The sequence below is a fragment of the Larus michahellis genome, chromosome 3 (assembly GCF_964199755.1).
Source record: "Larus michahellis chromosome 3, bLarMic1.1, whole genome shotgun sequence".
In the NCBI taxonomy this organism is placed as follows: Eukaryota; Metazoa; Chordata; class Aves; order Charadriiformes; family Laridae; genus Larus; species Larus michahellis.
In genome coordinates this window covers 21368506-21396148 of record NC_133898.1, presented here as the reverse complement: position 1 = coordinate 21396148, position 27643 = coordinate 21368506, and the positions used below count along the sequence as shown (strand labels likewise).

At 40.9% G+C, this 27643-nt stretch overlaps 1 protein-coding gene across 3 annotated transcripts in view; it reads right to left on the bottom strand.

The window, feature by feature from the left end:
* Nucleotides 1-27643, bottom strand: part of TP53BP2 (tumor protein p53 binding protein 2) — a 50125-nt gene that overhangs the window by 21222 nt on the left and 1260 nt on the right. Inside the window, exons 1-5 of one of the 3 annotated variants that reach the window (XM_074579035.1) lie at nt 15252-15421; nt 8504-8651; nt 3440-3553; nt 1719-1798; nt 673-774 (exon numbers count right to left, since the gene is read on the bottom strand). In XM_074579035.1, coding sequence (XP_074435136.1) covers nt 673-774; nt 1719-1798; nt 3440-3553; nt 8504-8651 — 444 coding nt within the window. In that variant the 5' untranslated portion in view covers nt 15252-15421. Of the gene's footprint in view, nt 1-672; nt 775-1718; nt 1799-3439; nt 3554-4211; nt 8354-8503; nt 8652-15251; nt 15422-27643 lie in introns of those variants that run through there. The other 2 variants (XM_074579037.1, XM_074579036.1) reach the window with 2 other exon arrangements.

Genomic DNA, 27643 nt, shown 5'->3' with positions numbered 1-27643 from the left:
TCTGCAGGATGGGCTCGCATTTAACGATTCTCTGACAAAAGCAGCATTTTCTATGGTATTTTCGCAACACTTAAGTCAAATATGAAAATCCATGCCACCATTCTGCAGATGCATTCAGAGTATTTTTCCCCTAAACAATCCAGGAGCACCCCGTGTGCTTTCATTAGCTTTTCTGTTACTGTTCAGCAAGCATTTTATAAATCACTCTCCTAGTTACTTTTATCTCATACACGCCATCTTTTCTAGACAGCTGCCCCAGGAAACCAAGCACACATCGAACCCTATCAGAAGAAAGCAAGATATCATTACAGGACAGCATTATATCCAGAGACAAAAGCATTGTTCAGTGATCAAACCGGTGAATGTCTGGTCACCACACGGAACACAAAGAGGGCGGTAGAGCCACGAGGATGAATGACAATATATTAATGTTATATGCTCTATCCTTTTAGTAAGCTAAATGGTCACTTCTACCACTGGCATTATTTTAATGTTTTACTACTGGATATTTGCATAGGTTGACTTTCAAATTTAAAAAGGAGGAGGCAAAGAAAGGAGGCCCTCTGTTTATAATAGGGGAAAAAAAACCCAAATCCCCAACCCTCCCCCTCCACCTCACATGACTCTTACTACCTTTGTTCCTGGCTATAAACAGTCTCATTCCAAACTCACCTTGTTAGCCAGCATTTGCTGTTGAGCCTCAATTTGTTGCTGCTGGCGTGATGCCATTTCCTGAAGTTCAGCCAGTGTCATATCCATCCTTGGAGCACTGACCTGTCAAAGAAAATCCAAAGCATGCTAAGTCTAGAATTTTTAATTTGGCTAGCGTGCAACTCAATAGAGCTATGGCAGAAAAACTATGATAAAGGTCTTTAACAACGACAACCGAGTATCCAATAAAATAATTAGAAAGCAATGGTGTATTTCCATGGTAAAAGAATAAATAGTTGTAAGCTCATACACATGTGTAGCCCAATCCAGCAACATACATAAGCTGACATCTCTTGAAACATCAGTATTTCTAGCAAAATCCCAGCAGCATTTTAAAGAGGCGTTTCACAGCCCTTTATAATTAAGCCCAGCATGAATCAGCTTTGACTGACTGAGCCCAGAATGCTCAGCACACGGCAGGACAGATCTGTGGTCGTAGGTGTATCGTTGCAATTCAAAGCCCTTCAACGTAAGTTGAAGAAAATGGAAAGTTTAAATATAGCAGGGGGGGGAAAACCTCACCGCCCTCAAAGATAGCACTATTATTACATTAATTATCTGTTCGTATGTTTCCTGAATCTAGATTCAATCTTATATCCATAATTACAACTTATAGAGCAAGAATAAATGACAGAAAATGGATTCAATGCTGAAACACTAACTGGTCTCAACTTGAAATCTGACACAAAACTGAATGTGAAAATAATCAATGAACTGAAGGAAAAATAGAGAAAATTTTTGATGGGAGTAGAGAGGGAAAGTATGCTCAATTCGCTGCTCTGAGATCACCTGTAGAAACACGGATATGGCAGCCAATGGATCTCAGAAACATCTTAAAAACTGAATGCAAGGGTGAAAATTGCTCAAGGTTTTGTGTCTGGTTTAGAGCAGTCATTGGGAACGCGTCCAGAATAGTCTCTTAGTTTCCAGGGTAGGATTTGCACCAGTATCTCAAAAGAAGGGAAGCCTCCATTTTCACTATACTGGCCATTGCATCAAGCACTTACTCCATTCTCTATTCTTCGATCACCAGGCACTTTCACGCCGTTTCTTTTTAAGGCTGGATCTTGAGATCTTTGTCCAGTTCCTAGATAGAAATATAGGATAGTCAAAGATGATAAGATATGTTTTTGTTTTTTCTTATCTCTTTAGACATAGCATTCAATACAAAAGGAGAAACAGTACAATCATTTTGGTTTAGAATCTGAACAACTGTTCTTCCCATGCTCTTACCACTCAGATAAACTTAAATGATGACACAAGATATTTTATGAAGAGGCTCCTGTTCAATGTCAACATTTATTTTAAAATATAAAACTGCTTAAAAACAGACAAATAAAAAAGCTTAACAAACAGGATGCTATTGCAATATTTCTCCTATGGTCAACAGGCCCCCAGTAAATCTGCATTACAGATGAAGAGTCACAAAAACCTGTTCCCCTCTGCAAATGACACCAAAATATCTGGTTAATTCACAGAGGCATTTGGATCACAATGTCTTAAAATCAGCACCTAGGTGTTCTGATGTGCCTTTGTCAACTGTCTCACAGAGAACATCAATAACAATAGCTAAAGGTCAGTCACCTATCATGAAAGATGCACCATTTAATCTACAGCTGATTATTTGCACATACAGTTTAAAAGCACAAAGTTTTTTCTTCCTGGCAGTCTTTGTGACAATAAAGACGCTACTTAACTGGAAACATACTTTAATGTTTCCATCAGGTTACATACAAATGGTGTTCAGATGCCAAATACCAAGATCACTCATTTCCCTGTCGGACATACATATACTACCAGATGAAGCCGTCTCTGTTAGCTTCTTGCCCATTACACCCTGACAATGAAACTGCACTGTAAGACCCTTAGTAGGTAGAGGTGGCACAGCTTTATCTTTTCACGTACTCATTACACATTTCAAACATCAAGATGCATTTAGCCATTTTAAAAGACACTGGGTACAATGTCACAACACAAATGCGGTATTTTCAATACTGAGGAAGATTACCAAGGATGAAAACAGGAAAAGAGGAGGAAGAAGACTGATTTAAAGGTGAACATCTTAAGTATTCTACTGAAGAGATTTAATATGGGATGCACAGAAAAAAAAACTTGAAAAGCAAGAATTCATTTTCTTTGCAGGTTTCATATTTAGATTTACAATGCATAGATCTCACGTTCTCAGAGAACTTGACTAGGCTGTTCATTTAAAGCTATACCTGAAACGAATACAAATACGTAGATTGTGGGAGAAACATTGAAGAACTCTATCTTTGCCAAGTATGCTAAGTTTATCACTCTGGTAAAGTATTATCCAGGTGAAACATCCTAAGCCCAAATAATAAATTACATTACTGGACAACAGTTTGCTTACTAGATTTAAAAGAAGAGACTATCACAGATCTCTATATATTTAGCTGTGGCTAATATATTTAATACAGGATGTGCTTGGATGCTTTGGTGATGACCAGCTCTAGAAAACCTGCAAAAGTTTCAATTCGGATTTAATGACCCCAGACCTGGCAAGGGAGGATGAAGTATTTACTAAAATGAGCAAGTTTTCTGTTACTATCATTCTCTATTCATAAGAAAGTAACAGTCAGACCAAGAAAGGCTGCAACACGACACTGACTACCAATATTAATAAGTAACATATGCAAGATGTTTCCTTAACCTTGAGGAATGAAATGAAACTTCGACAAATGAACCAGCTGAGATCAACACCTACCTGTTTCCCGGCAGGGAGAGCGCTCATGTCGAAGAAAGAAACGAACCTCGCTCCTCTGCATCCCAAAGCGCTGCAAAATATCCAGCATCCGTTCGTTATCGGCTATGGGACGTTCTGCAAAGGAAAAAAGCCAGTTGATTATTACATCTCTATGTAGCTTGGGCACGCACCAAAACAAAAAACATCTGTCCATCATCTTTCACTGGAACACCTATTATTACTCAGGTGCAGCGCATGCACCTAACCCTTGCGCTCACCCAAGGCATTTCTACCCTTCCCTTAGGAAGGCGCTGTACCACTCCTTGCTTCTCAAATTAAACCAATACTTCTGAAAAGCAGATACAGCCCTTTAAAAGCCGGCCCCTGAAGGGAGAAGCTGAGGCACTGTCGCAGCCCAAGGGGAAGCAAATGGGCAATTTAGAGCTTTTGGCTCTAGTGCCTTAAGTTTTGTATTTGTAAATCATCTTACCCGCTCAACACCACAGGAAATGTGCTGGCGTACCTTTCACTCCACTTCCGTAGTACCTCGGACAAACGCTTTCCCACCTCATTCCCACCCCCTCCTTAAGGGCTCCTCTGCCCCGATTCCTGCAGGGACTCATTGACTTCCTATTCCAATGAGAATCAAGAGAGATGCAAGGATAAACTCTCAGAGAAGAGAAATTCTTCTCTTAACGCTTCCTAAGGATGGTGATCAAATGCTGGATTGCAGCCCTTGCGTTTAAGCTCAGGCAGAAGCACTCAATACCCTGAAGAGGCTCCTAGGCATTACCCAACAGGCCTGATGCTCAGCAAGCCATCACAGCTCCTGTCACTTCGATGTTCTCCCACAGCTCCCATCAGCCATAGATCTGGCTCATTCTCTCGGACAGCAAATTTCACGAAGATCAGATCACATGCGTTTTGAAAGCCCCACTTCTGATAAACCTGGAAAAGCTGAACTATTTTGAATTCAAAGCTCAAAGGAAAAAAAGATCAGATGGTGAAAAGTGACTCCAGTAAGAACTTGTCAATTTTCTTTCAGACAGTTAAGACGAGCTTTCATTAAAAGTTGCATGCACAAGTTCCACCGTTTCCTTTCCTGCTCTTGTTCCCAAGTTTGGAATTCAGTCACATCTCTGATTTTTAAGCCTCATTCATTGCCTTTTGATGTTACAAAAATCCAGTGGGAGTCTTCATCTACTGCCTTCTTTTACCAGTACTCCTCTCTTTCCCTATTACTGTTCTTCCAAAATTTATCTGCTTCACAGCTAGGCATTTACAGACAGGATATAATTAGAATTACTTTTTGGCCTGTAAATCTTTACATAAAAGCAATTTCTTTTGTTGTTCTAGACATTTTGCCATACATTTTTACACCTATTTCAAAAGCAATGGCAACTATGAGGTCAATATATCATAGTAGTCAACTTTTCATAGTCAGGATACTGTCATGGTATCTTATGACAACATCCGCGACTCATGATCAGGTTGGATCCATTTGCACTGGGTGCCAGACAAACAGAAGATACTGTTCCTGGCCTGAAAAATAAGACAAGCAGACAAAGACTGAAATTAAATACCACTGCTTTTGCACCAGTTTCATTTTTCCTGACATTGCTTTTGTTGCATGTTTCCTTTCATTATTTAAGCAAAGGGAGGAAAAAAAAGAAAGAAAGAAAAAGAAAGAAATCAGAGAGTAGTTCATTCATATTCAATAGAGTCTTTCAAAGCCACTATCTTAATATGGAATAATCATTTCAGAGGAAAAATTGTTGGTGTTAAGTATAAATGTTTTCAGTTTTATAAGAAGAGGAGCTACTAACATATGTTTTCAGAATGTGAAAAGCTCTTTTTCAACATAAAAGTGTTTCTTTAAATGAAAATGCTGCAGCTGTGCTCAAGCAATCTAGGAAGGAAAATTTCTGGAGTCACTGTCAAAAGAGATTAGCTTTACAGAATAAGCAAGTAGGTCACTGTTACAGAAAAAGCAGTCTCTTGGCGGTTACTTGTCTAGACAGCTAAAAAAGCTCTTCATCTGCTAAACCTTAATCCAAGGCAAAAAAAAAAAAAAGGAAAAAACAAAAACCCAACACTACTGCTGTCAGATTTCCATCTTACAGAATATACAGCAGGTTTATGAGAGATTTCTAGCAGCTCAGCAATACTTCAACTGAAACTCTATAATCAAGGGCAATGCCCTTTACACCAGAAATCTGTCAATACTACCCAGTGACTTCAAAGGAAGGTCAAAGAGGCTTTCAAATACCAAACAAAACTACATTTGGAAAGCCCAAGAAGAAAGGACAAACAATCAGACTTCATTTTTTTTTATTATTCCTTATCTGTCTCATAAAGAAAAAAAAACCAAAAAACAACCAAACAAAAAGACCAACCCACCTTTATACAGGCATACACCTTTTGACTGCATTCCACAGTGGCCAAGGTAGTGGCCTAACAGAATTCTGGCACTAATAGGAAGATCAAGAAAGTCTGCCCTGATACTCATCAAATTTCAAGGAAAACTGGGAAGACAGGGAGAGTAGTAAACTTGCCCCCTTCAGGGAGTAGGATGCCTCAAGCGCACTTGCGGCAGTCTTTCAAAGTACACTTAATAAGGCCTGACAACAGAAGCTAAAATTCCTCGGCAAGCCTCAGAGAGAGAGAGAGACAAGGGATCTAAGGAGGATCTCGGTAACTGAAGCCTGAGAAGTCATTTTCCAAGATAAATCTTTTGTTTCTACCCCAGAAGGTTAGCTACCGCGTGCAATGTTTATTTTAAAATAAAGTTCAATTTGTTCGGTGTAAAACGCAAACACAATAGAAGTCATGGCATATCTTGGCAAAACAAGATAGCGAACTTTGCCGACACCTAAAATGAGATTAGGTGAAAGATAAAACTATTTCTCTCCCACCCCTCCCCCCTTCAAAAAGATCCCATATGTACATGAAAACAGATCTTGCAAATGGTTGCTACTGGATGTTATACAAATGGTTAAGAAAGGATATATTTTATCCAAAACAGCAAGCAAGTATTTCATCCAGTACTCAAGTTTTTAATGTTACTTGATTTGAGACTGGTGCATTTTTTGTGACCAGGTACAGTTTGAAATTGTATACAGTTTTACACATACATACAGTGTTTGGATATAGAAGTAAATAATTAGTAAATATGACAGGATCAGTGAAGGGAACAAGAATAATTTGGTTTCTAAAACAATTGTCAAGGCTTTTACTACATAAATGGATGATTTTTTTTTTCCTCTTATGACAATAGCTGTGGCAAGTAACAATTTAGATATCTGTTCTCATGGTATCTCATGACGTCTTTGCAAAGACTAATCTCAGGAAAAACTCTCTGCTTCACTTTATATTTCTGTATCTAGATTATTTTCTTACATCTCCTTGAGTAGCAGAGAGGCTGACAACCTGATTTTACAAATAAACCTCTGTGCATTATATGGTCCCGCTCATCCAGAAGTTCACTTTGCAGCTTAACAAGACCATTTGGACACTAAGCGCTGGCAGACCTCACCTGCCTCTCAGTATCAGTGCTCTCCTTAGGTTTCAGGACAATCTCGTTGCCCTTTCTAGCATACTCCGCATCAACATCTCAAAAGTCAATCAAGAATACAGGTTAAGGAAACAGAAGGAGAGGAGCTACCCACTCTAGCAGGGCTCCAACTTTGGTAACAACAGGAGAACCCTGTCCCCCACCACCACAACCTGAGCTCTTAAACAGGGTGCGGGGCTAAGGCTAACTATAAATTCACTGGTTTTAACTAAACCTTTTTTTTTTTTTTTAACTTGTCTTTCACTGTAGACTTTGGTATTGTGTTGATTTAGACAGAGTTAGACAAAGACGTACAATAAAAACACTTTCCTAAAAGATCTCTTCCTATGCTAGATTGGTGATTTTCTTTTACTATCACTTATAAATAAAAAATGCTTTTCTAAGGAGAAGAAAAAAAAATTCTGTTGCATTTTTTAAACTCAGAAATATCAGAAACATTACATCTCTGTCAGAAGGGGCTAAAAATCAAGAGACAACTCAGGTATCTCATGCCATTAAACAAACATCCAGCTCACCAAAGACTTCTTCAAACAGGTAAGAGCCTGAGACAGCAGCAGAGGAAGACAGTAACATAAGCCCTTATCATCTGACTCTCTTATAATTTTGTTGAAGCATCTCAAAAAAGTTGGATCAAATATCATTATTTTGCATGACTTAAAATCCTGTCTGTGATTCACCTATTTTATGCCTCTGGGTGGCTACCAGGGAGACAGGAGATAGTCAGGAGTCCTTTCCCATTTAATCCATGAAAAGTTAGCCATACTTTAGCTTTTGATTTGTTTGTTGACATGTTCTCGAGTTCCAATGGGCACTGCAAGCTAGGAAGATTTGAACTTCCAAGAAAAAAAATCAGCAAGAACATAGACGTGAAAAAAAGCCACAAGCGACCACAAACATAAAACTCTCTTCCATAGCCTTAACAGGACAGGGGACAGTCAACAGTAGTTTCTATGTTTTTCCTCCCACCCACCACACACCTTCTGTAGAGCACTTGCCATCAGCTAACTCCTACTCCTTCTGCTAACACTCCTTTCCTTCCCAACTCAATTAACATGATCAGAAACAATGAAGGTGTCATCAGAAAAAGGAAGTTTCCTTTGCCACTGGAAGTGAAAAGAGCTATGGGGTTGAAGAAATGATTCTGTATCACAGAACTACTGATACTTACTGCTTCAAAAACCCTACACAGGCCAGTGGCATCCCACAGTGGGGAGAAGAAGGAAGAGAAAACAACTCCCCCACACCCTTCAGAGACTCATTTGAGTCAGAGAAGTGCTGCATACACGCAAGAACATTGCACACTCAGGTCCCCTTCTTTTGCTTTAGCTCATTTTTGCATGTGTGAGCCTTTCTGTAGATGCGTTATCATACAGCAGGTCTGATGAAGAGATCGACAAAACCGTAAGGCAGAAAACCCTCTTGAGACAGGACCACGTCTGTCAGGTCTCTGTCTGCTACCTTATTAGCAGCAGTGAATGCCCAATAATTCACAAAGTGTGAGCCTAACCTACCTGAGCCACACCACACTTCAGCCAGGTGGCACTCGCTCTCACCAGGCTCCTTGCACAGCTCCACCACATCTCTGCAGGTTGTTTCAGGGGTGACTGGCACCTCAGTGAAGTGCTGCTCATTGTTACTGAGGTACACTGTCAGAAACATCTGGAAAAGACAAAGGCAACAGTGCATGGTTACTTTAGAACACAAAGCCATTGGAGTCACAACCCTCTCATTAAATGCATTGTTTTCAACACAACTGTATCATTTGTTATCACCTACTGTGCATACAGAATTTTGAAACAAAAACCAAATTTCTTTTCAAGTTACAAGCAAGTGAGACAATACGGAAGTAATTATCTGCTCAACTAGATTACATTGCTGGAGGACTGTTTGGTTTTAAATCTGGACCTCCTTCCTTCTCTCAAGGTGATGTGTCAGAACTCCTCCCACCTTACTATCCATATAATACTGCACCCATTTGACGCAGCAGGAGAAACAGTCATCTAGAGTTCAGAAATATTCTCTGTAGTGAAAAACAATGGCAATTACATCTGTAAAAAAAAGAAAAAGAAAAAAGAGCAGAGCCTACTACATAGGCAGTGAAGTAGAAACATAATTTGCATTTCCGTAACACATTTCATCGGAAGGTTTCTTAGAAACACAAGTCGAGTTGCTACACCCTTAGTCTCAGTCTGAATACAAGGTCCCCCCCAAATCCCATTCCCAGGAAAGCAAGGGTATTTTACACTTGGCTTCCTCTTCACAGCTGTAGAAGGATCCTTGTCTTTGGTTATTATTCTGTATAAGCACACCAGACAGCTAGATGTTATTCTGGCACATATCTTTCCAGACACAACTAGAAAAATGGGCATTTTAAAAATTAGTTGCCTTATTTGACAGAAAATATTGATGATTACTGCCTCTGAACACCACCTCACTGGATGCTATTAATACTAAACTGCTATCAAAGTTTAGCTGCTAGCTAAAAATTAATATCCATTCTCTTCCGAGGCCTGTTCTCCACTTCAGTATCTATTGGCTGCTAGTCGCATGACTTCCAGCAACACAAAACTCAGTCAAATGTTTTCAGAAAGCAATTCCTCCACCGAGCATTTCAAGCAATAGAAACCTTATCAATAACAATTCAGTCTTTTTCATGCAGCTGGAAAAGCTGTTTTTGCAGGAAAAGACACAAATGCTTGCCTGTCCTCATTTTTAGAAGGTAAAAGGGGTATACATCCTTATGAATAACTGTTCAAAGGTAAAAAAAAAAAAAAGGCCAAATCAAAAAAGGCAAGAGAGAGGTATAATACCCTTCTAAATTTAAAGAAAAAAAAAACCAACACATTACCATAAGCATTATTTCTGTGATTTGTTGTGAATACTCTGGGACAATATTTCTGATACCACTGTGAAGTGAAATTTAGCCCCATCGTCTTCACAGTTTTAGGAACCCCCACTTGGGGATTCCCCTGGAATACAACTGTGCACATGCACACCCCTGAGGTCTCCAAAGCCTTTCCAGGGCTCTTTTGAGTGCCAAGATCCCCTCCACCCCTATGAGAGAAGCTGGTTTTATTCTTGTAAAAACTTCTATGAAAACACTCCACACTCGGCATGTCTTGTTATACAGAGTATAAGTATTCATCCCACTTGTGGCAGTATAAACACTTGAGAATGCTATTTTGGGCCCTGGGACTGCACCACATTCAGCACCAAGAACACGCGGAGATTCTGATCTCTGGTCTTGCCCAGCTCCACAAGTCAATAGTTTCTGATAAATTCCTAAAGACCTTCTACAAATATTCAGAGTGGAAAAAGCCTGCTAGAAGAGAACTCAAAACTGCTCGTAATCCTTAGGAAAACATTCAGATCCCTAAATGTTCAGATCCTTCCACCATTTCCTTGTCACATTCTGGCAAAAAAAGAAAAACACAAACACTTGGAGCTTGTAAGGGGAGGAATTAGGAGAGAGAACACGTTAAAATGCAAAGGCGGCAACAAAATTCCAGTTACTGACCAACGGAAGCCGGTGAATCCCGTGGAGGGCAGGTGGGATGGATCGGGACACCCAGCACTTGAGGATTTTAGCTTGAATCAAGGCTGCTGCTAACGCCGCAGTCCTGCTCTTGGAGGGGAGCATCCCACCTGCCAGCTGGGGTCACAGCTGCTCGCCCACGGGCCGGCGGCAGGGAATTTGTTTTAAGGCTGCTCCCTCTCCGGTATGTTTTGTGGGGGCCAGAGCTGCATGGCCCGCAGTCAGGTAGGATCAGCTTACCACATACACTTATTATATAGTGAAGACGGATGCAACCGTTGTGCTGTTTACAGCACACTGCATTGAAGTACTGACCTAAATTAAGAGACAAAGCTTTCCACTCTGATACTCTCCTTTAATCTGTCACTGAACAGGCTATCTTTTAGATGTAGTGTTTCTAGAGGAGGCTGACAGCAAGGGATGCCTTACGCAACCAGGTAAGAATACCACTTAATTACAAAAATTGAGGCAGAAAAGTACAAAATAAAAATAAAAAAAAAAGAGAGGCTCCCAAGTAGCTTTACAGTAGTGTTATAAAGGTATGTAAAACACAGCAACACTTCACAGTTGATGCTGTACAACCTTGTATTCAGAACAGCACTAAATCACACAGGCTGTGCATCTGCAATAACATTTGCTAGTTTTAAAAGATGAGCTCATAGATGGAATTAAAAGAAAATTATAAAAACCATGGTATTATACACAAAGCAGACCTAATTTGACCCTAGCAGGGCCTTTCACCCTTCAGTGTGCCTGTTTATATCCAGTTGTTAATCCTTAGGATTTACCAATAGAGACAACTACGCAGGAAGGATCATGAGCTGCCATTTCTACCCACAATGCTCAGGATAATTACTAACACATTAAGCCAAGAGCACTCAGACCTGGTGTGTGAGGGCCCTTTCTGGGACTTGGTAGTGTCTGCATTATCTCTATCCCACGTATTCTAGGACCTGAGGGGAAAAAAATAAAGCAACCAAACTCTGCAAATTCCCTAAAAACACACCTCAAAGTCTTAAGAGAGTCTAAAGCAACTAAAAGGCTATAAAATTGACATGACCTTCACAGCTACCTCATCCCACTTCCCTTTAGCTCCAGGGACAATGGTCAGATGATTCAGAAGTCCATTAAGTAGTTGTGTCCCTCCTCTCCCACCCAAATGGCTATAACATTTATCACCTTGCAGGGGAGAGGCAAGGAGCTAGTCCTGCTTGCTCCACTGCCTGCGTATCTGCAAGGTCTTCTGGTGTAGCCTGGTCCGCCTGGCCATGTCTGAGCCCAGGGCAAGCACTGAGCAGAGAGTATCCATCACAAAGATGTCTCTCTCCCCAGAGAGGGCTGGAAAAGGTGAAGCAGCTGGTGTGAACCAAAAGCCTGATACGGCTTCTCGGCACTGCTCGTAACCACCGGTGGCTGCTGTGGCTTGCACCACCTCGCGTTGGGATCCCAAGAAGTCATCCTTCCCCTGGGAACGGTTCAAACACAACACTAACCACCCTACCAGCCAGTTTATGTTGCTGTTTGATTGCTGTGCAGCAGCGAAAAACAAAGGAAACAAGAATGCTCTCATGACACGTTGTTCAGAAGTTTGAATCCTGTAGATTGCATCAAGCTAGAGCATAAAGCGGTCTTTTGTTCCTCCCTGAAACCAAAGATGTCAAGATAGCTATATACAGGTATCCAGGAATTAAGATAAAAGGAAAAAGGGAAAAAAATCAGTTTCAAACTAGGCATAAATGAAAGATTTTATTAAAAAAAAAAAGACAGACCTCAGCCAGACCTTGTAGTTCTTTTAAAGATGGCATCCAGGCAAATACTGGAATATCTGACAATTCCAGATTGGATTAGGGGTTTTCTTCCTCTCTTAGACTTTTAAAGACTGAGTTTTAGGAATGCCCAACACACAGGCTGAGCACCTTTAAACAGGACTCAGGTCCCCAGCTAAGTTCTAAACTAGAGATTTCCCCACCATTCCTCACCAAGAGGTACTCGCTGTTTATAGGTACCAAAAAGCTTTAAAATGTAAAAGCATTCCAGTACCGTGGCATACTTGCAAGAAAGCAGGGATGCGTTGGGTACCTATGAAGCAGTTCCTTTTAAAAATCACATCACAGATTTCAGCTGACTCCGCTCGAGCTCAGAAAATAAAAGTTTGCAGTTATGGAGCCACCAAATGAGGCAGTTCGATCGGATGCACCGAGGGCATCAAAGGGACAACCAAGGACACATAAGCTAAAGTGAGAGATGGTTTCTGCAAGGAATGGCTACAACGCGTGACCTGCAAACAACTGAATAGCAAAGCAGACTACCAAACATGAAGACAGACTTTATGTCTCAAAAAAGCCTGCCACTAAGACAAATCTAAGAAAATCCAAATTGGTATGAATTACTGCTTTGAGTCCTCTCAGCACGAAATAGATCTTTTTGTTCAAACCCATATTACTTAAGCATCACCTCCAACTACAGCCACTAAGGCTGGATTGTAACACACCCAGGAACAGGAAGAGAATGCAGTAAGAAAAGCAACCAAACATCAGGGCATCAATTACTGCAAGTCACACCCCACTTCATAATCTGCCTCTCTTTTGCACGTCAGTCCCAAATGGTCTTACATTTGCCTGCAAATCTGACCCATTTGTTGCTAAGCTTATCAACAGGATCATTTCATACAATTGCACTGATATTAAATACAACGTAACAGGTCTCGACATCTGCAAATAAATTTTCAACTGAAAGTGCTAGGCTATAACCACACCACATTTTGACCCCTGCTTTGTTGTATTAAAAAAAACGCAGAAACCAGCTTCCAAACCTATTTGGAATACAAATCTCAGCAAAAACATGCCTTACAATTCACATTCATCCAATGAGATATCATTTCATATCAAAGACCTCATATCAATTTTCTCCTTACATCAGAAGGCCTCAATTATTGATTAAAAGGGGGAAAAAGTAGAAGTGCAATTTACTTTTCAGCTTTGATGGTGTTTCTGTAAAGATCAGACTTCTCTTACCCCTTACTTTTTATAAAACTGGTATCACACACCTAAGGTCTTAAAAGGCTGTCAAATTGGGCATTTTATAAGTAACATACTAATAATATTCAATTATTCAGGATGCAAGTATTCAGAAGAAAACTCTATTATTGTGCATGATGCAAATTAAAATAAAAAGACTTTGTTAATTCCCGAAACTACCCAAGTTTAAAGGATGAACAAAATTTCCCCCCCTCCCCCCAACAGTTTCTAGTGAAAGATCTGATTCAGATCATAAGATTTCAACAATGGACAACAATCTACCAGAGCAAAACTCAGACCCTTATGAAGTATTATAATCAAGTAGAGAATTCATAAAAATAACTAATCCCTAACTCAACCCTGCTTTTCACCATTTGCTGAATTCCTAACTTTATGCAGCCTTCCTGCACAGCACGTAATACACGATACAAACTACGGCATCTATTCACATAGTACTTTTCATCTTCAAAGGATCTTATGACCAGGAAGCCGTGACACAAGCAAGCAGTTTCCTACTTTACAGGCAGGGAAACTGAGGCATATAAGGCGGCAATGACAGAGCCAAGAACATTATTTGGTAGCCAAACAAGCATACCGCCTCTGGAAATCATGATTCATTTCATTACCTTGCAGAAGAGCTAATAGTATAATTCTGTAGCACATTCCATATTCTCTGCATTTTAGACTGAAACCTAATACCCTTGAACCACACAATACTAGTGTTGGGGTTTTTATATTTCCATAACACAGCTAAATAATGGTCTTAGCTTGCATAACAGATTTTCTTACCTCTCATATTTAAGGAGGCATTAAAAGTCACTCTTAAGGTTGACAATGCAATGCTTTGCAGTAATATTCTCTCTATTGTTACCTGAGTTACGCCTCTTATATTACAGTGCAAATGTTTCAACATAGACAATATATCTTCCTACAACATGGACAGCATGTACACCTGATCCGCTCTACAAACAAGCCTCCAAAAAGCACCTCATAGCACGCCCTTCAATGACTTTTCTCCACAGTGTGGTTACACAGCAGCAATATACAGCAGTACAGAAAATACATTTCACAAGTATCTGAAATAGCTTTTTTCCAAACACTGCGTGGGACAGAAAATAACTGCAACAGTGTAATTGACATCCTGAACTAAAATATATTTAGAAGGTAATTTTAGTTAGCCAAAAAAAAAAATAGCAGCATAACATTTTAGAACGAATAGATTAACTATCAAATTTCAAGTACAAATGACAGAAATGAGAAATAACTGCTTCCACCAGCAGACCTGATACCTACATTTTTAACCACAAATGAGTCTTTCCTGATAAATACAAAATCCCTCCAAACAAAGAGTTTTAAATGGAAGTCTTACACCTTACCTACTGGGAACACTGATTCTGCACCTTCCCAGATAGCCGCAAAGAAATCAGCTGCTAAAATAGATATTTTTGCTGACTTGATGCAACTTTCCAAACAACAGAAGACAGCCTGCACAACGGCACATTTCCCTGTGCTTCTGAGAAGCAGCATTCTGAGTTAGTGCATAGTTACAGCTCGCCATGTAACGCAAAGTATATTTCAATAATAAAGTAATTCAGCAATTCTTTCGCATCAAGTTCCTCAGAACCCTGAAACAGTCCTTCAGCAAGCAACGTGCTCCCTTATTGTAACCTGCAGATTAAGGTAAGCAAAAGATTATAACAGACTTACTAGAAGACCGGCACACGGGATGATTGCTATCCCCAATCCTTTTCATGTTCAGCTGTTCAATAAAGCTAGGTTCAAGAGAAATGCAGAGTAAAGTTTAATATTTGCCTATAGCCACACCCAAAGGCAAGGAGTTAGGTTCCTGCCATCTCACCCGCTGCACACACTACTCCGTTTATATTGTACTGGCTTTTGGCCATAAATATGAGAAAGGAAGTTATGATGCAAGGTAGGTGGAGTACAGTAGGAAGCACCGTGGGATTGTTCAGATTATTCCCAGTCTATATAAAGCACAGCCCTTTTCCCTTTCAATTGTATCACAGGAGAAAACAAGACTGAGCCTTTACTCTCAAAGGCACGGTAGTTTCTGCTTGTATAGTTTATTTTAAGGATAAGTTTATTATGTATTTGTATTTTATCTTTGGTAAAAATGTCAATTTTTTCCAGGACTTCAAATACGACATACATCCATGTCCACTTTTGGGGGGATGGGGACAAAGAGCTGGAAACAGCAAAGAGGAAGCTTTCCCTTCCCCTTCCTTTTTTTCTCCCTCTTATCCTTAATGCAGAGAGAACGGAACGAAAGCCATCTGCTTTTGGTATACACAAGTTAAACCGGGCAAACGTTATAGCACAAACACCACATTACATCTCACTATCAGGCATGCATCTGAATCATCGTCAGGGGAATCTGAGGAGCTGCAAGGAAAACAGTCTGAGTTCTGACCAAGCATCGGTACCATCTGAAATTAATGGATGTTGGTTTGCAACCCCCCCAACTTCACAGGCTGCAACCTCAAAGACAGAACTCAGTGCTTCAGTTCAGACTTACAAATGAGGAAGACGCAAGTACAATCTTCCTGCCAAACCTTATAGAAAATCATCATCATCTTAGGTTAACGATTTTAATTTTGTGAAATCTGTCAGGACTGGTAAATACAGGATTCCTAACCCACATCCCCCCCTCTTTTAGTAGGGTATTATGCACAAGGTCATTAAGAAGAGATCTTTCCAAAACAAGACTTCCAAAACCAAGCTACGTTATCCGATTTGAAGTTTTTCTTCAGTCATTCTCATATACAAGAAGAGAACAAAAGTCCTCCCCGTAAGCTAGGCATCAGAAAGGTCTATGCAAACAAAGCTCACTATTTTGGATGAACACTAAGCACAGGAGCAAAACACTCCATGCTCCTTGGCTGAGCTACCACATATTGCTAAAGGCCAGAACGTCTCAAATCAAGTGTGGCTTTTAAAGCCACTTATACTTTTGCACTGTGGGTATGTATTGCAACATCAGCATTAAGTAGAAGAAAACATTCTAAAAGATACAGGCCTGTTTGTTTTTTTAAAATATATAAACTAAATTGATTTCAGTAGGAAACCACAGCCTTTTACTGAGCATCCACATCTGCCAACACATCACGTACAGCTCATTCTGTTCAGACCTGAATCCATACTTGGATTTGCACCAATTTAGTTAAACAACTACAGGAATTTAGGGTAAACAAACCCTGAACACATTCTTCATATTGTACCACATGGCAGCACGTTCACAGCTCTCTTCCCATCGCCACCTGTGAACATTTTCCACACACACACACCCACCCCAACTACTCTTCCCCTTTCTCCCCAAATCCGTCCTCATAGCTCCTTAGAGCCACCACTTTTGCACTGTTGGACATTTCACCAAAACCCACTGCAAGCTGACTGGCAGAAAAGCAAGCCTACACATGGTGTTTGGACTTGTACCGATGGTGTCCTACTTGGAGCTCGCTCCTCCTCCTCCTGGAGTCAGCAAAGGAGAATTGGGTCTTTGGAGGCTTGCCCCTTCAGGCAGACTCTGCCTCATCTTCTGCGTTCAGCACTGAGTTATAAACACTTGGTACGCAAGGAGAAAGCTATTAATATTGTTTTCAGGACGATAAAAAATGATACCACGTACTTATTACAATAGGTACTATGGTGTGGAAAAGAATGACAGTCTAACTCGTACAACATAACCACAGGGGTTTACAGTTGCTCCTCCTCCAATTCTTCAGTATCGCAACACACATTGCACCTAAAAAGAGCCTAAAGCCAAGGCAACATCCAAGCATAAGGAGCAGGGTTATGAACTCAAGCTTAAGCCTGAATCATCTCAATTTTCTGTACTTGCATCAAACCCAGAGGCAGTCTTCGTACTAAAAAAAAAAAAAAAAAAAAACCAAACACACACAAAACAACCCCCCACACATACAACTAAATAAAGGAAAATAAAAGGAAACTAAGCTGCTCTTGCTGCTCTAGAGCTTTGCATCCCCCCCCACTGGGAATAAGCGTTACTGTTCTCTTAGACTCCTAGGTGGCTAGAGGCCAATAAAAAGCCATACTAAGTGCTGCCTGTTGGGACACCTGAGAATTACATCTCTCAAAATAGTCCTTTAGGACACATGTATATTCTTACAGTGAAAAGAAAGCCTAGTATTTTTCCTGGTAATCAAAAAAGATTTCGTACAAGCCAGGACCCTTCATGGAGAAAAGCGAAGTTACACCCGCGTCAGGGATGAAAGCGTATTTAACACAACCTAGAGCTAAACAAAACAGGCTATCAGAGTAAACTGGCACATATACCACCCACACCACACCACCCACTAGCTAAGATACCAACTCTTTACAGGGTATAAAAATACTCATTTTCTTCTTCTCCAGACAAAGTACAATAATCTCACCAATAAAAAGACGATCAACATTCACACCAGGAAGCACTTGACCGCAGCCCACCAGAACATGCAAGCCAAATCCACGTTTATCACGCAACAAGTGCCTCACAAGCAAACGTATTACCTGCTATTTACTGGCAACAGGGGGCTGTGCTCCTGGGAGCACCCATGGGGGAGGCGAGTATTCAAGCAGAACGGAGGACTTTTTTTTTTTTTTCTTTTTTTTGAGTCAATGTTTATCTCAAACAGTTTAACAAAAAAAAAAAAAAAAAAGAACAGGAGAGAAGAAGCTTTGTGATTTAATAGCAGCACAAATCATGTAGCAAGTGAGAAAAAAAGCACAGAACACTGCTTTATTCCAATCCCAGCAAATTCATAGAGCTCAGTGACAAACGCTTTTGAAAATACTACTCCTTACATCACATTAGTCACTCCTCCAGGAAAACAGCTGCCAAAATCTGTGTCCTACCTCCCATGAAACAGACCTATGACAAACCAAAATGCTCATGGCACGCACAGGTAGGTCAGAGGACACACCATTTCTGGCATCTAAAACAATGACACATGTTTTAACCACATAAGTAATTCTAAGTGTGGGGAAAGTCACGGGATATATTGTTTGGGCTGTCCTGTGTTACAGACCGACCAGTCTGATATCCTAAAATGCATTACTACAATGCGAAATTCAGGGGTATTTTAGCGCACCGCAGGTCAACATCTCCTTTATGCCGCAACCACAGAACATGCTGTCCAGCCATCTATCTTCAGGACAAGCAAAAAAGAAACAAACCCAAACCAGGAATTTCAGACCACATAGCATAACAGTCTGGATGCTTTACTGCTCTCAAGGTCGACTCCAGCTTCCCTATATACTTGCCTCCAGGAAGCAGAGGCTTCCTGCTATATGAGCATCTCAATCTCACTAGGATAAATATATGTTTGTGTTAGTCCAACTTCATCCTCACAGTGAGTAAGAATACCCAAAAATGAAACTCCCTTTCTATTACCAGAGAAGTTCCCCTCTATTACCAGCTCTCAAGACAACATGGAGGTTCAGGAAAGCATAAGGTATCACCTGCCTACTACAGGTTAGCTGACGGAATCAAGCTTCTCAACGCCAGCCCCACATTGTGTCTGATTCTGCAGCCACATGGCAAATCACTTCCACCATATAAGCCTTTTTGGTGCTTTTTGCCTTTAGTGTAGGCAGCATTTCCTCCCACCCAACTGTCATCCAGATCCTTACTAAATTCAAGGGGAAGCTACGAAAGACACGTGGCTTTGGGTGGGGATGGAAACCAAAGAAACAAGACCATCCATTTGAGCAGCATCCTACTATTAAATTAATTAGGCGTAATGTCACACCATACCTGTGCAGAAGGGTAGCTCATTCCAATTCACCATCAGTTCTGGGTGGGAACACACTCCTGTTGCAATGGAAGTGTACCTTTAAGAATGACCTTGACTTGTCAGATCTAGATGACAGCCAGTACACTGAGCGCAAGCAGCCCATGCACAGCAATGCAGGCAACCAACATAGCCATCAGCAGTGCCAAAGACAACCGGCACGAAATGCCCGTGCTTGGTGATCACATCTATTTGACAACAGCTGAAGTTATTATTCAAAGCCATAAAGAAGGGGTTTTGTCCTACCGCTTCTGGGCTGCAAACACACAGGAAGTCGTTAGTAACTGTGCAGATACTGAAGAATATTACACTACAACAGCATGCATTCAACTGGCACGAAAGACTCATTAAGCTTCTGCATCAAAAGCGATGGATCTTTTTTGTTATTTTGCAAGTTAGAAGGGACCAGTGGGTCTATTCCAACACTGGAAATGATGGATGGTCAGATGGTCTTAGTCAACCAAATTATAGTGGGGTATGTACATTCAGATTTACAGCACAACTGGGAAGGAGAAATCGTGTCCCATCAGCCGGGCCATCAGCCCACCAAGCACTCCTCGCTTGATCTAACCTTTGCTCCTGTAATGTGGAGCTCTACATGCTTTAACTTTCATTAGGAAACATTCAGCTACTATAACAGAAGCTGCAGAAGGGTGGCAGATTGTACAGTTGATCACTGTCTGACAGGTTTTATTTAAGTGCCGCTCACTCCCCAGAGCTCTTTCTAGGCAATACCAGGCTCTAGGCAGACACGCCAGCTGAGAAGCAAAGGAAGGGAGAGCAGCTCATCAGAGCAAGGCAGCAGGCTTGCTGGGTGGCTCTGCATGTTGTCACCAGCAAAGTCATGATAGTGATCTTCGCAGATGGTCTCATGTGAAACGGTGGTCACTGAGGTGATGTCACAGCTATTTTAAATTAATTAAGCAGAGTAAAGTTTAATCAGATCAATATTATTCTTTTCCCCAAGAACTCCAGAAATTGTTCCCCCCAGCCTGTTACTATTTGGCCACCCAGTCTGCTTCCCTGGAGGTAGAAAACTTCTCTAACCCAAGCCCACTAACTGCTTTGCAAGAGAAGCCCTCTAAATAACAATGGTTTTGTGCAACACTGGGAAACCACACTGCAAAAGGCCTTGTGGGCAAGACCTACATACAATAGCATAGGAAAAACGATGCAGAGACAAGAAGCATGCAGTACCATTTCCATAGCTTCCCCACACAAACCCTTACTTGTAGTAAAACTTGTTCTCATAAGGCTGGAAGGCACAGCGTGGCTACCACTGATAAAGTGGCTATGGGGCAGCATGATAAGCGGGCAATGCTCTTAAGAAACACGGCTCATACATGACCCGTGGCACAGTCACTTTGTCGTTTTTGGTATTTCACAAGAGACCTTCATGGCACTCTCCAAGGAGGTCTGGAGTATTTTGCCTGGCCCCTACACACCCTGCCTTTCACAACTCAGCGACACCTCCCTCCCTCCCTCTTTTGCAGCCAGAAATCAGTCATATTGCCTGCTATGTCAGTTCTCCGTTTTTTTTGAGCACTTCATTATTTTGAGACACACAGAGTCTTAACCACAGTTGAGATCAAAGAACCTCAAACAAATTCTGGGAATCCCATCCTTTAGAGGGTCTATCCAGACCCAGGATGCCCACAGATGGCAGGAATGGGTTTCATTTTCCTGGAGAAGCCAGGGCAGGAGCCATCAATCACTGCTCTGCATGGCCTAGATACTGATCTGGGTGAGGCTCTGCATTCAGGGCATCATATATTTATGTAGGAAGGAGAGCAGTGTGAAAAAAGGTATTTGCACGCACTTAAAAAAAAAAAAAAAGAAAAGAAAAGAAAAAAGTGCACCAGACAAGCCACCACACTCAAGCAGCAAGGAAATTACCACTGATTTATAACTGCACACAGGCATGACACAAAGAGCTGAATGAGAGCCCCAGCTTCAGGGAGTAAGAGCCTTCCTGTGCATTTCTGTGTGATTTGATAGTCCAGCCAATTTGCACAACTTCAACTTTGTCCAGCAAAACTAAGGAATAAGGGGGTGGAACCCCTGTGTGTCTTGCTGAAGAGGCTTGTGGTTACTGAAACCCAAGAAGGGGACAGTCACCTTACAGAAGGCCACGCCTCCACACCCTGAGAAGGCAAGAAGGATACTCTACACCAGTGCTTATGTGGGGTCTTCCAACTCGGTATTTGCATGCTGCAAGGCTGCGACACGTTCACAGACCTGGCTGGCTGCCACTCCACTGGAGCACCATAGCACACAGGTGGTTTGGTGCAGCACAGAGCTCAAACCGGGTAACAATGACAGCATTCAAAGAGAACCTGCTGAAGAAAACCTAAGAAAATATGAATTTTCCTCTTCTAAAGGACAGAAGAAACTGAAGGTAAGAAAAATACATGACTCCAGAGACTCTTCCTTAGTTTTCAATTTAAAGAAACAATGGGATTTAACACTCCACTGCAATAGAGAAAAACAGTAATCCAAGCTTAGATCTAAATTGCTCCTTAAGCAGTTAAGCCTCACAAAAGAAAAGTATCAAAAGACAAGTAAAATCTCCTAAATTATTTGACAAAAAAAACAAAACAAAACCCACATGCTACTTCATACATCCAAGATATGCCTTAAACAGTGAAACGGGAACATTGCCCTCACACACATGTAAAGTATTTATGAACAAATGAACAAGCACCTCTTTTGGGGACTCTTCTCAAGCATGGAACAGAATGAACTACCATCAGGGTTCTCTCCCCATTCACAATTAACCCTGCAGAAGTAGGGGCACAGGCAATGTAATTACTTTAAGCAAGGTCATTTAATACCTACATTGGATATGACAGACTTGTATTCCAGCTGTACCACAATGTACCAGCTGTTTTGACTCTACGGGTCTCCCAAATCCCAGGCTGAACTCCCTGCATGACCTTTAACAAGTGGCTTAACCTCCCTGCAGCTTCCGCTCTCTTTATTAAATGCTCTGATCCGTAGCAGTTAGTATTTTACAGACCAGATGTTTGATACTGAACAACGCAAAATAATGTCAGAAGCTTTCAAGTCAGCAATGTGAAAGCGTCCCTGTTTTCACTTGAGTTTGGGTACTACAACTATAACCCGGGTACATTGCAGATAAAGGTCTTCCTGAATCAATTTCATAATCCAGAGAACGATGCAGAACAAGAGACAACTGCAGTGTTTGGTTTTAAAGTGTATATGCTTTACTTTGCAAAAGGATGGAAAAAAAAAGATGAAAGTGTTGGATTTTAAAAAACTCAAGAAAAGGGCAGTTAAGTGTTCCCCTAATTCTCCTGTGCCAATAAAAAGCACTGCACACAGCCATCTATCAAAGGATCATATCGTATTAAGACCTGCAAGCATCACTGTAGCATAGAAGAAATTGGTACAGAAATGATGTTATCATCTCAGTAATAAAATTCTTAGTATTAACACCACAGCAACAAAAAAACAAAGGGCTGGCTCATCCTTTATACACAACTGGGTTCAACACCCACATAATGCCATTGCTATGGTGCAACAACTGGTGAGGACACATGCGTGACTAACTCTAAACACCAGCAGCAAGATCCAGAATATTAATGATTAACAAAAAGCAAATAGCAAAAGCAAGCGGAAGACTGGCTTCTGCCTTTTAACATGTCCAGCATCACAACAATGTCATGATTGATGTTCTTTCACAGATTCCCTTACAGTTCCCTCTCCATGAACCTTTATCCCAAACTACAGCAATAGTTGTTTAACACTATTTTAAACAATGTTTCAGGTCTTTCACGTTTCACAGAAAAGCCTGGAACCTCTAAAACAGTTAAGCAACAGTGACTAAGATAATTAAGTATACTTCACATGATGTCCAGGATTTCTAGTGACCTTTACACACAATACCATCGGACTGTTTGAGAACTGAGGATCAAAAAGACACTGCTTGACTCACAAGTGACTAAGCTGAGAGAAACCAGGCCTAAAGATAATAGAACTGAGAGCAGAGGGAAGACTTTATCTGCTCATTACCTCATGAATAGGAGCACCTTCCAGTTTCCAGAGCACTAAGTAAGTTTTTACACTTCACAGCAAGTCAAAAACCCACAGATTAAAAGGATCTGGGGGTGCCTTTGTTATCAGCAGGCCCACGCAGAAGCCCTCCTCCAGCTGTGCCACCAAGCCATGGGAGGCAGCTTGAGTCAGTCTCCTCGGGGTTATCCAGCTCCCTCTTCAGAGAAACTGTACAGCATCAAGGCAGAACTATGCCCATAATTAAACAAGCTCAATAACACGCACAGTGGGAGAGAAAGGAGAGTCCCCGAGGCAAACTAGTAACAAGGACGGCAGCTAGACGAACGGGGCATTTTCAAGACGGTTACTTAATCAATAATTGGAAAGGAATGCTAGGCACCTTGCCATTCTGCTAGTTTATTCTGATGAAATAACCTTTATACCTGCCTCTTTTAAAGTCCAACTGACTTGCATGTAAATTAATCTCACAAAGCAGGCCTGCTTGCTAATAAAGCGGAGATCCCGTTTGGCAATACTAGGAAGAAGAAGAAAAAAAAAAAAAAAAAAGGAGAAATCCTATGAATTATCCACCCATCCCAAACTTCATCGCTGCACACTAGCCCTTGAAACAGTAAACGCAAGAGCCCCACGAGGCACTCACACCCTGAACTGTTGAACAGATCAGAAGCAGCATAATTAGCTATTCCCATGGCCTCTACAGCTTGATCTGGTACGAATTTGTAATATTTCCCTTCCCCCATTTCTGATAAAAGCCACACAAAGAAACAAAGATATTTAACACACTGCAGCGTAACATAACACAAATTGCAGTCGGAGAGCTAAGGTATTAAAAAAGTCACCTCGAGAAATTAAATGCATTTAAAACTATTCCTGGAACAATTATTCACAGGACAGAAAAAAAGAAAGATAGATCTTGCTGTAACAACATGAAAGAGGGGGGGGAAACAAAACAAAACACACAAAACCCAAACCAAAACAAGAGCTCTCTGGGAACGTCAAGGCAATATTTTCTAGTGTGCATAATGACAGGTCACAGTCTACAAGAGAAGTGCTAGATGTAGGAGAAATTTAGAGGTAAGAAAGCTCAGCAAAACAATCACCTAAGCTTTATTCAGCATTCTAGACAACATACTTTAAGTGCTGAATACATTAAATTGTTTGAATACAATCACAGTATTAAAACTTTTAAATGACTAATATAAAATCGAAATTCAGTTAAAAGAACGCACAACAGCTACTAAATACTTCAATCAGATGAAGATAGGAGGCTTACGCACAGAAGAGCTCAGTCTGAAGTCCCATTCGTGTACTGAAATCTACACAGGCAGACCAGAAAAATGGTTTTAATGATTGATACACCCGACTGGAGCTTAAATAATTAAAAGACCATAGGGAATGGGGCTGAGATCCTATAGATCACTTATTGGTATCATAACAAGTTGTTAAAACTCTACAGGGGGTCCTGTTTGTTTATAAACTTAGGGCTGCTCATCTTACAAAGCGAAAGAGATTAATTTCTGTCAAAAGTTCTTTAGTGAAGCAGCAGGAAAAGCGTTTCCCAAGAAAACTGCCCAAGATGGGCTACTAATATGCTATTTCAGTCATTCAGAATCCATATGGCAATTCCAATTAACTGACTGATGGAACAAGCAAAACAACTTTAATTGTAGGAGGTTTTTTTAAACATTAAAAATACACCTGAAAAAAATATAAATACACACATCCCCAAAGTAGCGAGTATTCTGCAATGAAAGTATGTACTTAAAGTCCAGCGCTCACTGGACGTAACAGCTCAGAGAAGACCACTTGGAATAAGGCATTCAAGACTTTCGAAGGAAAGCAGAACTCATGGTATCAAAGTTGCAGCATTACATTTAAACAAAGTTTAACTTGAATAGAAAAGAATGCATGGTTATCAGGAAACTTCCACTGCAGAAATTTAAGTAATTTCTGATGACAGAGGGCAACACCGATTTAGGAATTTAAGCACTCTCCAGTCCCTAACCCTAACAATGTACCTGCACGTCTGGATCCATCCTGATTTCAAGGAGGCTCCCAATAACTACTGCACATAAGACAAATTGCAAAATGGAACCTCATCTAGGTCATCAAGGGGTTTTGATGCAAAAACTTCACTGGGCATTAAAGGGTAGCTCAATCTGTGTTACTTCCTACTATCTGTGAAAAGCCATTTATCCAGTACGCGTAATGACGCAAATTATTTCTCAATACATGCTCATTTTTAGGGTAATAACGTAAAATAAGGGAGAGACCAATTATACCACAGAAAAATATGCTATTTTTGAAAGTGTTTCCAGCTCCTTTTCCCTACTTAACAGTACCAGTCACACTCCCACAAGCCTTCACAGATGAAAGGTGAGACTCCACATAGCTTGCCAGTGTTAACCCTGTTATTACCTTCATCAGTACAGCTACACACAAATTACTTCATATTACACCCTTATGCAGACTTTTAATACCATTGTCCTGACATATGGTTACAGCAGCAGTTTAGCTCCTGTCTGTCATCACCGCAAGGAAAACATTCCCATTTCAGGGTAGTCTCCCAAGAGCAGGAGTAGTTTTGCTGCTACAGCAGTTTCCAGGCTTTTCACTGGCAGCTACTCAGAGGTAAATTCCTGGCCGGGCTCACGCTTGCTGTATTCCCCTCTTGGGGCCACCAGCCCTCCTGTGTTGTTTGCCCTCCTCCTTTCCACGCTACCTTCTGGAGAGGAAGGGAGATGGACCTGGAGCAGAGACTTATAAGCTCCTACAGACAATTTTATTTGGCGGGTGGGAAAGAGAAAGACATTGTAAGAAACGTTAAGCAAGAAACAAAACGTTTTGCAGATGGTTTAGGGCCAGCTACTACTTCTCATTCAAACAACCCAGATAAAGATACTCAAGTCCATGAACACCTCATTAGTGCATAAATAAAAGGGCACTCAGATATCCTAACCCCTCCTCCTCCTCCGCTTCCCACCCCAAACTCTTTCAAAATCTTTATAAAGAGAAATGAGAATTAGTTTGGGGTGGGGGGAGGGTCTTAAAAAAAAAAAAAACACAGAGAAGAGATGAGGAAGTCTGTAGAAACCTAGAGAAAAAGATAAATAGTAAGAATTACTTTTGGCACTGCATTTTCCACATTTTTGGATTCACGTGAGTATATTTAGTATAAAATGGTTTCAAAGTGTCAAGTGTCTGTTTATTTGTCCTACAGCCAATGGATCACAGCATCATTTTAACACCCTTTTGCACTGTTTAATATAACTGTTGGACATCTTACCCCTCTGAAGATGATACTAAAACTCAGGGTTTTGGGTGGGTTTTTTTTAAAGGCGAATTAGAGTTCTAATGCTCATAATACTTATATTTTTAATTCCTTTAGCCACATTCAACCTTCACAAATCTTTCATTATTCACAGTAAACACCATGTGAAAAGGCTGTATCCCTTTATTTATGGGTTAAAAAACAGAATCACTAATGAGTTGAGTCATCAGCCAAAGAAAAGTCTGTGCCACCAGGGCGATGAAGACGCATATCCTGATGCACACTCCGGAACTTGTCACCTGCAAACGCTGATGGGATAAGACTGCTCCTGCTTGTTTGTTCCTTTATTTGAGCTCAGTGACAAGGAACTGGTCAGCAACAGCATCTCTTGGAGATTCCGCTGTTATATGAGGGTGCTTACCTAACTCGGTTTTGACATGGGTTGAATTAACACCTTATTATATTACTGCTTGTTTTTCTTAGCTTTTCATAGGTAGACAACATCACAGTTGCACAACACATTGGCTATTTCCTCTGTAGTTGGGCTCATATTCTGTCTGTTCCTCTCTCATTAGTTACAGCAATAGTCACCCAGCCTTCTCTAGTGTTCTGTGAGATCAAATTATCAGTCATTATTCCTCCTAATTGCAGAGAAGGAACCTCACACCAATAGCAAAACTAGCATCCCTGAAACGCCCATATCCTTCCAGCACGGATTCCCAGTTTCACCTCCCAGTACGGTTCTTTCCTCACGTGCTTCAGTCAGCTCCTGTGAGAGTTAAACTGGAAATACTCTTTAATAAAAGAGTTCTGTTGAAAGGACTACCAATGCAGTATCAAGTGTGGTAAGGCAGGCTGCATCGCTTGGGGGAAGATGGCAGAGAGAACATTTTAAAGCACCTTCAACTTGGACTAAGCAGGTATTAAAACTTGCTGGGATTTTCTGTACATGTTCCAGTCTCAGAACAAGGGATTATGGG